Below are 12,898 nucleotides of genomic sequence, written 5' to 3'. Positions count from 1 at the left end.
TGGATACAATGTAAAGTGCTATGTAAAAAGTTGTGTAAGTCGCTCTGGATAAGAGCGTCTGCTAAATGCCTGTAATGTAATGTAATGGCTCCTGGGGGGCCACAAACTGAAGTGCGTTTTTCTCGAACCCGAGTTGCGCGCGCGTCTGTTATTTACTCCGCAAATAAACGGGGGGGCTGAAATTTCACCCTAAAAAAAAAAACTTTTAATATCACAGGGAGAATGTAGGTGATTAGCGAAACGTCAGAGAAATATTATGCATGTTTAACGCTGTGCTGCTGGCCTAATAAAGATTTTTTTTCTGTCGCCGGGTGCTGACTTTGCCTACGGTCGGTGCCTTTTCCCTTCTCTCTGAAATCGCACGCTGGCGTTAGTGGCAACCCGACGCAAGCTCACAAACTCCAGAAGTGTTCCTGCTAGTAATCAAATAGCGGAATTACTGGTTGGTAGTAAAAGTAGTGAAAGTGCAAGCCGGCGTGGTTCGGCAGTGCCGTCGCTTAGCGGAGCGATTCCGGCTCGTCTGCAATTTCCTGCCGTCAGCTTTTAATGAATCAAGCAGTTTTTTTTATGGTTCTGTGAGGTAAATTTCAAAACTTCGCTCGCTTCGCTTGTAGTCGGAGGACCTGTGCCCCCCCCCCCCGCCGAAATCATAGCAGCGCACGCGAGACCTAACTTTGTCTCCACGGAGAGCCCGCGCCGCCATACTCTGTGATTTTATTATTATGGGCTGGTGGAACCTTGTGGGTAGGGAGAGGGTTGGAGTCGCTCGACGGCGTCCGTTAGTCTCGGTGCAAGATGGAGGTCACTGTGAGCGCGGAAGAGTCCGGAACGCCACAGACGCTCTGCTGGAGCTCAGCTGCGGTGTCGGGGACCGCGCTTTCCCTCCGTCTACCTCTCTCTCTCTCTCTCTCTCTCTCTATCTGTCTACCTCTACCTCTCTCTCTCTCTCTCTCTCCTCTCTTATCTGTCTACTCTACTTCTCTCTCTCTCTATCTCTCTCTCTCTATCTCTCTACCTCCCTCTCTCTCTCTATCTGTCTCCCTGTTTTTATCTCTGTCTGCCTTTTTCTGTTTCTATCTCATTCTCCCTATATCTATCTTTCTCTCTGTTTCTATCTCCCTCTTTCTCTCTCTCCCTCTTTCTGTCTGTCTTTCTTTCTCTCGCTCCCCCTCTCTGTTTCTATCTCTCTCTGCCTCCATTCTCTCCCTCTCTCTCTAACGATCTCTCTCTTCCTCTCTCCCTCTCTCTCTTTCCCTTCATTCTCCCCTCTCTCTCTCTCTATCTCTCTCTTTATCTCTCTCCCACCCCTCCCTCTCTCTCTCTCCCTCCCTCTCTCTCTCTCTCTCCTCTCTACCCCCCTCTGCCGCTCTCCCCTTCTCAGCCTCCCGGGATATTACGCGATAGACTTGTTTACTTCACCTTTCACCACATCGGCCGGTGAATTATTCATTTGTGTATAAGCAGCGGAGAGGGGGAAGCGAGACGGAGAGAGATAGAGAGAGAGAGAGAGAGGGATAGAGAGAGACAGGATGCATGCGGGCGAGGAGACGTGCGGGACTTTGTATCTTTCCGTCTGGCGAATTGATTACGGAACTCAGAGAACACCTTGGGTTCTGATCCCGTCTGTGAGCTGGGCCTGTTGTCTGAGCGCAGTGTGCTCAGAGAGGCTGTGTCTGAGCGCAGTGTGCTCAGAGAGGCCGTGTCTCAGCGCAGTGTGCTCAGAGAGGCCGTGTCTGAGCGCAGTGTGCTCAGAGAGGCTGTGTCTCAGCGCAGTGTGCTCAGAGAGGCCGTGTCTGAGCGCAGTGTGCTCAGAGAGGCTGTTGTCTCAGCGCAGTGTGCTCAGAGAGGCTGTTGTCTCAGCGCAGTGTGCTCGAGAGGCTGTGCTCAGCCATGTGCCTCAAGAGGCCTGTTAAGTCGCATGTTCGAGATGCTGTTGTCTCAGCCAGTTGCTCAAAGCTTTGTCCAGCCAGTGGCAGAAGAGGCTGTGTCTGAGCGCAGTGTGCTCAGAGAGGCTGTGTCTCAGCGCAGTGTGCTCGGAGAGGCCGTGTCTGAACTAGCTTTTCATCTAGTCTACACGGCCCTTTCCTACAGGGGAGCTTTCACTTGTATCATAACATGGTGCTGACATTGGAATATCTGTATATGCTAGCATTTTTGTACATATGCAGTGTATTATGCATGTATATATACTGTGTATGTGTGTGTGTGTGTGTGTGTGTACATACACACATACACAGTATATAATATTTATAGTTCTGTTAGTGCTAGTATGTTCACTATTTATTTGTAGTGAACACACACATATGCATAGAAGACACGCTCTGTATGCCACATTGACCAGCCAGGGAAGGAAATGCAGTTTGCGCTCTCATCGGAGATCATCGCCTAGTGCTCCCAAATATGGCAGTCTGCCGTCCCCTGTACTCTACGGGTTTCTCTGAGCCCGTGACACCTGTGCACGCGTCCCCTCCTCCCCCCCCCCCCCCCCCCACAGTCACATGCTCACGCAGGCGTGAGCGCAGGTCACTGGCTCACTGACTGATCTTATTTTCCGGCTCAGAGGAGCTCTTGGTGGAATACATTTGCAGTTCTGCTCCTTTAGGGCGGAGGGCGGGGGCGGTGGGGGTATGTGGGAGGGGGGCGAGGGTGATGACGGGTCAGGTGCGAAAGTTCCGCGGCCTCTCTATTCCTCTCACGCCTCGACTCCTTGCCCCACCCCCCACCCCACCCACACCCCCACACCCCCCCGCCCCTCGCCTGCCACGGACACCGTGCCGCAATTAAACATTTAAGCGCCAAGCCGCCATGTACGGCAAATTGCCGGGATTCGGCAAAGCCTGCTCGGACAGGAAGTCCTGGGACGCAGCTACAAGGCGCGGGGGGGGTGGTGGGGAGGGGGGGGTGTGAGGGCGTGGGTCAGGGCCTCAGGGTGGACTTGGCCTCCACCGGAGTTTAATTTTTTTTACGAGCTCGAGGTTTTACTTGAGCGAACAGGACCGGTGTAGAGGAACTCCACCAGCCATCTGATATTAATATCAGCCAGACGGGACCCCCCCTGCACCCCCCCTCCCCCCCCCCATCCGTACACACGCATAACTCTGCTGGCTTTCCGCTGCTCCCCACACATATTTGATTAAATGCTTATCTAATCAAATAATATTCGTACGGGAAGAAATATAATCTTTTCCCGGGGATCTTAATGTTTAACGCCATCGAAGTCACGTGATCGGCATTCTTATTCCAATTTATTCTTATTATTCGTACTATTACCGTTCCTTGAAAAGTATTTTTATTTATTTTAGTTTAATTTATTTTATTTTTGGTGTTTGCCCCTGAGCTTCGAGTCCCGAGCAATTTACATCCCAAACAGGCCGTCGCAAAAATAAACAAATCTGTTGTTTCGTACAGCCACGCTCGGCAAACACTTTACATTAAGGCTTCCACGCTGCCGTTTGCTCCCACCTGAAGGTAGTGTGAGCGGGTTGTTTGTAAAACACCGAGAAAATAACGCGGGAGGAGATCGCAAAATGAACTCATCTCTAAAATAAAAAACAGCCCTGTGATTTTGTTTTTTCTTTGTTTTCGAAGGTTCTCTTCCTCGCGTGAGGCGAGGCTCGGCACGCACGCGCATTGATCCGCGTCGGGTTTTCTGTCGCCGCGGGGACCCCTCTCGCGTCAGACGCGGCCGGGGCGGGGGGGGGGTGTAATTCGGGCTGATTATCTCGCTCCGGAGCGACGCGGCGGGACGGGCGCGTAGTCACGGCGATGTTAAACACGCGGAGCTCGGGCTTCTCCCCCCGCGGCTCGCTCTCCCGCCCTTTTAGGGTCCATGCGAGCGTCCCGTCGCTCGGGACGAAAGAAAGCGCCGACCCGCCCCGCCCCCCTGCCCCACTCCGCCCTGCGCGCAGTACTCTCCTCGTAAAGAGGCCGCCGATCCGATCCGATCCCTTCGCTCTGGAGACCTCCTCTTCCTCTCTCTTCCTCTGTAAGAACAGCTGTGCCTTTTATTCCGAGGTTTTATTTATTTATTTATTTATTTATCCCCTATTTCGGAATCCGTGCCGGAAGCCTACAGAGTCTGCGGGGGATTCTCCCGCAGGGGGGAGGGGGCGTGGGGGGGGGGGGGGGCACGACGGCTTAAAATTTAATGAGAGTTTTTTTAAACTTTTGCAGTTAATCTACCTTCCGCTTCATACTCGTACCTGCGCAACAGGAAGGGAATGAACCGGTGTGTGAATACATGAATAAACAGTCGCGGTTTAATATTTTTCTGTTTTTACGCTTAGTCCCGGCGTCCGAGGCAGCGCTCGCAGACGCACAAAGATGGCCGCCGTGCTGTCGGGCCTTCGGCTCTGCCACCCCTCGCGGTGGGGTGGGGGGGTGGGGGGGGGAGGCGGTGCCGCAGTCTCCCGGATACGTCCGACCTTTCCCTTTGTATATATACGAGCCTGTTTGGGCTTGCCAGAAGGACAGGCTGACTGGCGGAAACGCAAAGTGCAAGGGGGGACAAGGAGAGCGGGGGGGGGAGGAGGAGGAAACGGGGGGGCGACGGAGAGGTCTGGAAGTTTATTTTTTCGGACGGCATTGATGCGGCACAAAAGAAAGGTGAAGACCTGTCGGCCGGGGGCCAGGGCCGGTCTGATGAAGTGGGGATCCAGACTCCGCGGGCGAGGGGGGGTGGGTGTTTGTAGGGGGGGGGAAGGCTGGCGGTCCTGGGCTCCCGTGTTTTTTCTCCTCCTCCTCTTCCTCCTCCCCCTCTTGCCACGCACCTACGAGCTGCTTTGCGTGGTGTAGTCATGCGTTGCGGTGCACTTAATGAGCAGGGCCCTAATACCTGAGAGATCACTGTACTTTTCAGACACACTCGCTTACTTAATCCTCTTCGTTCCCTGTGGAACATGAGGCTGCGACTATCTGCTTATGGCATTTGTCATAGTTTCTGTAACAAGATGGCGTTTTACGGGGTGGAGTAGTTAGCCCCATGCCCCACGCCCAGCCCCCAACCTGGAGAGGCAAGGTGCTGCTTTTCGTCTGGCCTCTACCCTGAAACCCTTCCCGGCTCGGTTGGACCTGCTGGGGGTATGACCCCCGCCGGTATAGCCTTCAGAGTCACAGAGGCACACAAGCCTTCCCACCGCGGCAAGGGAACAACACAAGGGCGGGACATAAAGTGCACTTAATGAGTGGGAGGGGGGCTAATAGTTATAAGTATACTGCATAGTTGGGTCATGCAGTGCACTTAATGAGTGGGTATAAATAAAGCCTGTACACCCACTGCATGGTTGGGTCATACAGTGTGTTTTATGAGTCGGGCCTAAAGCCTGTACACCCACTGCATGGTTGGGTACATGGTTAATGAGTGGTCAAAGCCTGTACCATGCATGGTTGGGTCATACGTCGTTTAATGAGTTGGGTCAAAATCCCATAAACCCACTGCATGGTTGGGTCATACAGTGTGTTTAATGAGTTGGGTCAAATCCATAACCTGCTGTGGGTCATACGTGCTTATGGTTGGGTCAAATCCATAACCATGCAGGTTGGTCATTAGTGTTTAATGAGTTGGGTCAAAATCCCATAAACCCACTGCTTGGTTGGGTCATACAGTGTGTTTAATGAGTTTGGTCTAAAGCCTGTACACCCACTGCATGGTTGGGTCATACGGTGAACTTCATGAGTTGGGTCAAAAGTCTGTACACCCACTGCATGGTTGGGTCACACAGTGTGTTTAATGAGTCGGGCTTAAAGCCTGTACACCCACTGCATGGTTGGGTCATACAGTGCACTTATTGAGTGAGGCCTAAAGCCTGTACACCCACTGCATGGTTGGGTCATACAGTGTGTTTAATGAGTTGGGTCAAAATCCCATAAACCCACTGCATGGTTGGGTCATACAGTGTGTTTAATGGGCGCAGGGTAGCGCAGGCTAGCACAGGCTAGCACAGGCTAGCACAGTGACAGTGGTGAAGCGTCTCTGGGAAGCTGCCGGTCAGTCCGCTCGAGTAGCTTCGTAGCGCTCGGCACCGACATCCAGTCGCCATCGGGACCGAGGGAGCAGCGGAGAGAAAGAGACAGGGGGGAGACAAAAAAAAAAGAGAGGAGAGAAAGAAAAATAAAATCTGCATTCATCTTCCACTCCACTGCGCTGCTCTATCTCTCAGCAATTTCGGGCAAACCTGCAAATCTGGCGGACGTAAACACAGCCGAAGCCCGGAGCTAGACTATCGAGCCTGGGGAAGAAAAATGCGATTGACGCATTTGAATATCCCCTGCCGGGCCCAAATTCTTAAACACCCCCCCCAAAAAAATAAAAACTTCCTCGCCTCACCCTGTGGCTCAGTCCGGGCCCTCCTTGACTCCCTGCTCATCTCTCCGGAACATTCCGGGTGCTAACGCGGAGGACAGCCCCCTGCCATGCCCCTCCCCTGCCTGCCCCTCTCCTCCTGCTGGCCCCTCCCTTGCCGGCCCCTCTCCTCCTGCCGGCCCCTCCCCTGCCAGCCCCTCCCCTGCCGGCCCCTCTCCGGCCTGCCCTCCGTCGTTATTGACAATCTCACATCAATTTCTGTGAGCCTCTTATCTGGTCCGACGCTCAACCTTTTCCCCGCTGTCAGATCGCGGCAATATTTCGGCCTTTAATCGCGATCGATCGGGCCCCGGGTTCCTGGGCGGGGGCCGGGGGGGGGGGGGGCGCGGGGAAGGCAAGGTGGTCCGCGGCCGAAAAGGTCAAGCGTTTGCGCGGAATCACTTGAAGGGTCTTAATGAACGCCGTGCGGCCGGCACACCTGCCGGTTTGATTATCGCGGTCGCGGGAGAGGGAGGATGAGGAGATCAGGCGGGAAGTGCCGGGGAACGATTGGCGGACTTCGAGAGGATTCTGCCTTCCTGCCTTCTTATCCGGCCACCTTGACCAAGGTCACGCACGGCCCTCTGATAGGTGGCCCTGTTCGGAATCCTAGCCAATCCGTATCCCCCTGAGACCCAGCAGAGGAAAAAAAGTTTTAAGAATGTCCGTTTGTTCGACATACTGAAAGGATCTTGCATGACCAAAAAACAATTTTGTAGTTTAAAATATTATTGATTTCATTTTTATTGAATGTATATAGTTCTTAAGACTAAAACCAGAGACTTGTGGGGACAAATGAGGGGACAAACATGACTTGCCGGGTCTTTGGAGGATAAGCCATTATTTTCTACGCTGGGTTGTTTTTCTGTTCTTCCTGCTTCTCTGAGCAGGAAGACTCTAAGTTGGAGCAAATGAAAAAAAGAAATTAGGGCCATGGACTCAATCAACATTTGCCCATAACTATGCGATGGCAATAACAGCTCTTAATCAGTTCTGATGATTGCTGAAATGTGGCTATAAATACAGAGGGAACAAAACGCTTGCGCTTGATTGTAAATCAGTTGCGTTCCGTCCATCTATCCATCCATTATCTGTGCTCGATTATTCCTGGTCAGGGTCGCGGGAGGTGCTGGTGCCTATCCCAGCATGCATTGTGACGAGAGGCAGGAATAAAACCGCGGACAGTTCGCCAGTCCATCGGAAGGCACACACTCCTACCTGGGTGTGATTTAGACTCTCCTAACCTGTATTAACCTAACCTGCATGTTTTTGGACTGTGGGAGGAAGTCTGAAAACCCAATCGGTTAAGTTGATGGAGTTAAATGTTGATGGAAGCTAGGTCTTGGACAACATCGAATGCTGAAAATACACAGTTAGTTATAGATTAACAGTTTGAATGATCTATTCGCTGTAAAATTTTGTCTGATGTACCAGTATTACCGCAGTGTCTGGGGTGTGAGATGCAAGATTGGAAAAACATAGTAGGATTAAATTGGTCTTCTCTAACAATATGACTTATTGGCCCGCATAACAAAACAAAAAAAGTTTCCGTCTGAATAATTGCGGTCGCTCATAATTTTGATTAGGCATTAAGCCTGTGAAACGCGCTCCTGCGTTTGTTTGTTTCTGGGTTCGAGGCAATCAGGAAGGAGTTAAAGGTTACGGTTGTGTCTGCGCTCGGCAATGAGTTTTCTGACTGATGCCGATGTCAATATCACTCTGTCATTGCTGCGGGGTCTTCCTCCCAACGCAGACCGGTTTCACATAAACCTCCAGCTCGTGTCACACGCAATTTCACAAATTAGACACATGTCCGCTCCTGTGTTATCTGCCCTGCAATAAAAACCTGCATGCTGATATGCAATAAGCAAATCTCGCCTTGACTGATGTTTATGATAATTGTGCATTAACAATGCACGTTGAACCATGAAATTATCCAAATAAATGCTGAGAGTATTTATGAGCCATTCCTCCAGTCTCCCCCTCCTGCACCCCCCCCCCCCTCCTTTTTAAAGCTTCGCTCTGGCCTTCTGTTCTTCCCTGCACTCATTTTATTTTTCTTCTCTCCCCCCTCCCCCCCCCCCCTTCCCAAGGATGCCTTAAATGTGGAGTGATGTTCTGTTGAAGTGCTCCCCGTGTGGCTGGGGCAGTGCCTCTTTGCCCCGGTGGAAAAGGCTGTTGTTTGCTGACTGGTGTGCGGTCGCTGTCCCGGGGAGGGGCCTTTAAAAGTGTTGCGTGCCCCCCTTTTCTCCTCAGACCGGCTCCGATTCTCTCCCCCCCCAGGGCGCCTCCTCCAGCCTGGTGGTGAAGTTCGCCGACACCGACAAGGAGCGCACCATCCGGCGCATGCAGCAGATGGTGGGCCAGTTCGGCATCTTCAACCCCACCGTCGCCCTCCCCTTCAGCTCCTACAGCACCTACGCACACGCGGTGAGTCTGCGCACACCAACACACACACCAGTACACACACACACCGATACACACACACACACACACACACCTACGCACACGCCGTGAGTCTGCGCGCACAGATACACACACCAGTACACACGCACACACCAATACACACACGCGCACACACACGCACACGCCGTGAGTCCCACACACGATACACACGCACACACACACACACCTACGCACACGCCGTGAGTCTGCGCGCACACCAACACACACACCGAGACACACACACGCACACGCCGTGAGTCTGCGCACAGATACACACGCACACACACACACACAATACACACGCACACACACACACCGATACACACACACACACACACACGCACACACACACGCCGTGAGTCTGCGCGCACACCGATACACACACACACACACACACACACCTACGCACACGCCGTGAGTCTGCGCGCACAGATACACACACCAGTACACACACACACCGATACACACACACACACACACGCACAGATACACGCACACGCACACACGCACAGATACACACACACGCACGCACAGATACATACACACACGCACGCACAGATACACGCACACGCACACACGCACAGATACACACACACGCACGCACAGATACATACACACACGCACGCACAGATACACACACACGCACCGATACACACACACACACACACACGATGAGTCTGCGCGCACACCGATACACACACACGCACGCACAGACACACACACACACACGCCTGCACACGCACAAATGCGCACGTACGCACACACACACAAACACGTACGCACACACAGACACACGCACGCACACATGCACACACACACTCACACACACACACTCACGCATGCACACACTTACACACACACACACACCGATACACATACTCACATACACACTCATGTACGCACACACACACATGCACACACACACACACACACACACACACACGCACACACACACACGCACACGCACACACACACCAGAGAACCTGGCGATCCTGCAGATGTGACTGTGAATATTCCACAGGAGAAAAAAAAAGGAGAAAAAAAAAGAAAAAGCACTCCGGTTCTCCAGTGCGCATATCAAGTCCCTGCAGCTTGGGGAAGCTGAAAGGGATTCAGAAAAGGCTTCCTTCAGACGCCGATAAACACCTCAACTACTGTCACAGCAGGCTGCATAAATACACACCCTATATGTACATATTTATACGCGCCGGATATATATTTATTTATACGCGCGGTGGATCTTTTCCCCCCTTTTTTTAAATGTCAGGATTAATTGTCGAAGCTGCTCCTGTCTCAGGAGCTTATCCGTTTCCCTCATTTTCATATCACAGGGATTGGGGAGGTGGGGGGGGCGGTGGGGGTAGGGAGGTATGGGGGAGGGTGGGGGGATGGCAAGGGGGGGAGTGGGTGTGAAATGTGCAAATTGACCGTCCCAGAGTAATTGCGAGGCCATGCCTGTGTGCTCTCCAATAAAACTCCAGCCTTCATTGCCATTCATGAAATGCAGGCCGTCCCCTGGAAGTGCGGCGGGGTGGGGGGGAGGGGGTGGTGGGGGGGGGATGGAAATGGTCCCAGCGGGGCTCTGGCGATGGAGGGGGGGTGGGGCAGCGGGAGCGCGCCGAGTCCCAGGCCCGAGCGGCGGGGGCTTTTATTTACTCTCGCTCCGAACCCCCCCCCCCCCGATCGCCGCCGCGCCGCGGTCCCGGCTAACCGGCCACCCCGTCGCCGCGCCGACCGCCTCACTTCCTGCGGCTTCTGCGCGGGGGACCGCCGTAAAGAAAAAAAACTAAAATGGCCGCTCCCTCGCTTTCAGAACCGAGGGCCCCCCCGGCCCTGTCAGACCACAGCGCCGAACACACAGCCTCCGAGCATGGAACTCAAGTTTTATATTCACAAAAATTATTATTATTATTATTATTCTAACAGAACCGAGTAAAAATGTGCACATATCCAGCCAAAAAAACACATAAAACGTACAGTACAGAGTTTAGGGCTTAGCACGTGTTTGCGAGAGTGAAAATGGCTAATTTAACAGACATGACAATATGTCCAGTGAACATGGGGACTAATGGAGACATCGGGAAATCTGTTCAAACGAAGTTGAGTGACGGCATTTGATTCTTCGATAATTAGCAGAAACTTGTCCGCTGGAACAAAAAAACAGACATTTTTCAGAATAAATTTTCTGTCTTCCCCATCACAGCTGGTCAAAAGTACCATATTAATATGTATGAAATGATGAAAGTGCTTGAAATATAATTATTTGTTCTGCCAAATTCGCTTGTGTACGAGTGCGGCAAAGGAGGTCCAAATCATTGGTATGTGTGGGATCGCCCCCATCGGAAATTTCCAAATCTTGTGAATAGTGCACTTTAATAACAGAATGATCACGTCTGTTAATGAATACTTGGAAATTAACCCAAGGTCACGTGTAATTTTAATTTGCTTGCAAATCAGCGGACATCCTGTTAGCAATCAGCAGTCCTGTAGAAAATATCACATTTATATGGATATTCAAGGCCGCACGAAGGTCAGTTTCCAGTGGAGTTTGGGTTCTGCATAGCGTGAAAATATGTGTATATATGGCTATTAAATGTGCGGTAGGTGACGTCTAACGCAATTAGAAGCATGCGGCATATAATCATGTCTTTCAGGAGTATTTCAGGAATGTTGTGATTGTACTAATAATATTAATCAGTTTTCTGTGCGTGTATGGAAACCTGCATAAATGCTATCAAATGCCGTTCGAATCTATCGTGTAGACTACCAGACAAAGGCTTCATAGGTTCTATATGTGCAACGCATATACAAGTGTGCGTTTGTGAGACTGTTATTTCCTTCGTTCTTGCTTTCTGTTGCCATCAATCAATACAGGTAGAGCTTTTTCCGTCTTGCAGACCGGCGTTCGCACGAAAGGGAATTCAGACGATTGGCCGCGAGGATTTTCTTTAAGGAGGGAAAATGGCAGCAAAAAAAGGATTTGAAGCCTGTTATTGGTCTGCAAAGCGCTGCTGAAATTGTTGTTTGAGGTGCCACCGGGCGGTCCATGCCCCCCCCAGCGCCCCAGCCCCCCAGCCCCCCAGCCCCCAGCCCCCCAGCCCCCAGCCTCACTTGAAGGTTTGCTGAAAGGTGCGATTTTCGGACACTTAGAAGGATTAATGTGCCAGTCTGCAGTTCGCCGCTCGGCTCTGTTTTGTGCCGCTTAGCGCCTTCGGGGGGGGGGGATAAATAAAAAAATAAAAAATTGCGACCTCGGAGATCCCCCCCCCATGTGACGTCCTGCGCGGAATCACGGAATCAACAGATGGAGGCGAGGCCTGCAGGTACCCCTCTCCATCCCCCCCCCCCTGCACCTGCTCCCGCGAAGCCGCCACGCGTAGATCCTGAGGAGGGCTGTCCAATCACGCGGTCCCGTGGGCCGGCTCCCCCGCCATCGCCGCCGCCGCCGCCGCACGTTTACGCGCTCTCCTGCGTCACGGGGGGGGGGGGATTGGACTCTTACGTCTTTTTTAAAACGGGCGGCAGCATTAGCTTGCGTGGCTAGCACTGTAGCCCTGCTCCACACCGGGCCCCCCACACCTTTCTGTGCCAAGCCGACAGAACAGCCGGCAGCCGGGGAAACGCGGAGCGGAATCCGTCTGTCGACGGGATCGGCTCCGCGGCCATTTTTCCGTTTCCGCGAACGCGAACGATTGGCCCGCTACGTCGCCGTGTCGTCGGGCTGTCCTCGACCAATCGGAACCTGAAAGCCACCTGCTGGCTCGTCCAATCGCCTCGCAGCGTTTCCCAAGCTCTGGCTCCACTCGCTGGGCTTTTCGAAGGACGGCTAAGCTCAGCACGATTCACGCGCGCTGCGCGTCGCGTGAGCACGAATGCTCCGGCTAAACGGGAGATTTTTTTTTGGGCACACGGTGTTACGCAGGCAGGACGGTTGAACGTAACAGTCTGGCGTGTTCCTCTTCCCCCCGAAATCAGAGAACGCCGTGTTGGAAGCACGTCGCGCTGCGTGGCGAAGTATCCAAACGCGGCTGTGGACAGGTGTGGAGGGAACAGCACATTGTGGATGGAAAAATTTAAAGAGCTACTCCACAAATATAGCCCTGGATGGGATTA

General features: G+C 52.6%; 1 protein-coding gene across 11 annotated transcripts in view; it reads left to right on the top strand.

The window, feature by feature from the left end:
* Positions 1–12,898, top strand: part of celf5a (cugbp, Elav-like family member 5a) — a 211,163-nt gene that overhangs the window by 176,938 nt on the left and 21,327 nt on the right. For 6 of the 11 annotated variants that reach the window (XM_064330274.1, XM_064330272.1, XM_064330270.1 and 3 more), the window contains exon 6: positions 8,624–8,770. In XM_064330274.1, coding sequence (XP_064186344.1) covers positions 8,624–8,770 — 147 coding nt within the window. Of the gene's footprint in view, positions 1–8,596; positions 8,771–12,898 lie in introns of all 11 variants that reach the window. The other 5 variants (XM_064330269.1, XM_064330266.1, XM_064330265.1 and 2 more) reach the window with 1 other exon arrangement.

Source organism: Anguilla rostrata, chromosome 4 (assembly GCF_018555375.3).
Source record: "Anguilla rostrata isolate EN2019 chromosome 4, ASM1855537v3, whole genome shotgun sequence".
Taxonomy (NCBI): Eukaryota; Metazoa; Chordata; class Actinopteri; order Anguilliformes; family Anguillidae; genus Anguilla; species Anguilla rostrata.
Note: the sequence above shows the minus strand (reverse complement) of the source record. Positions and strands in the feature narration are given on the sequence as shown.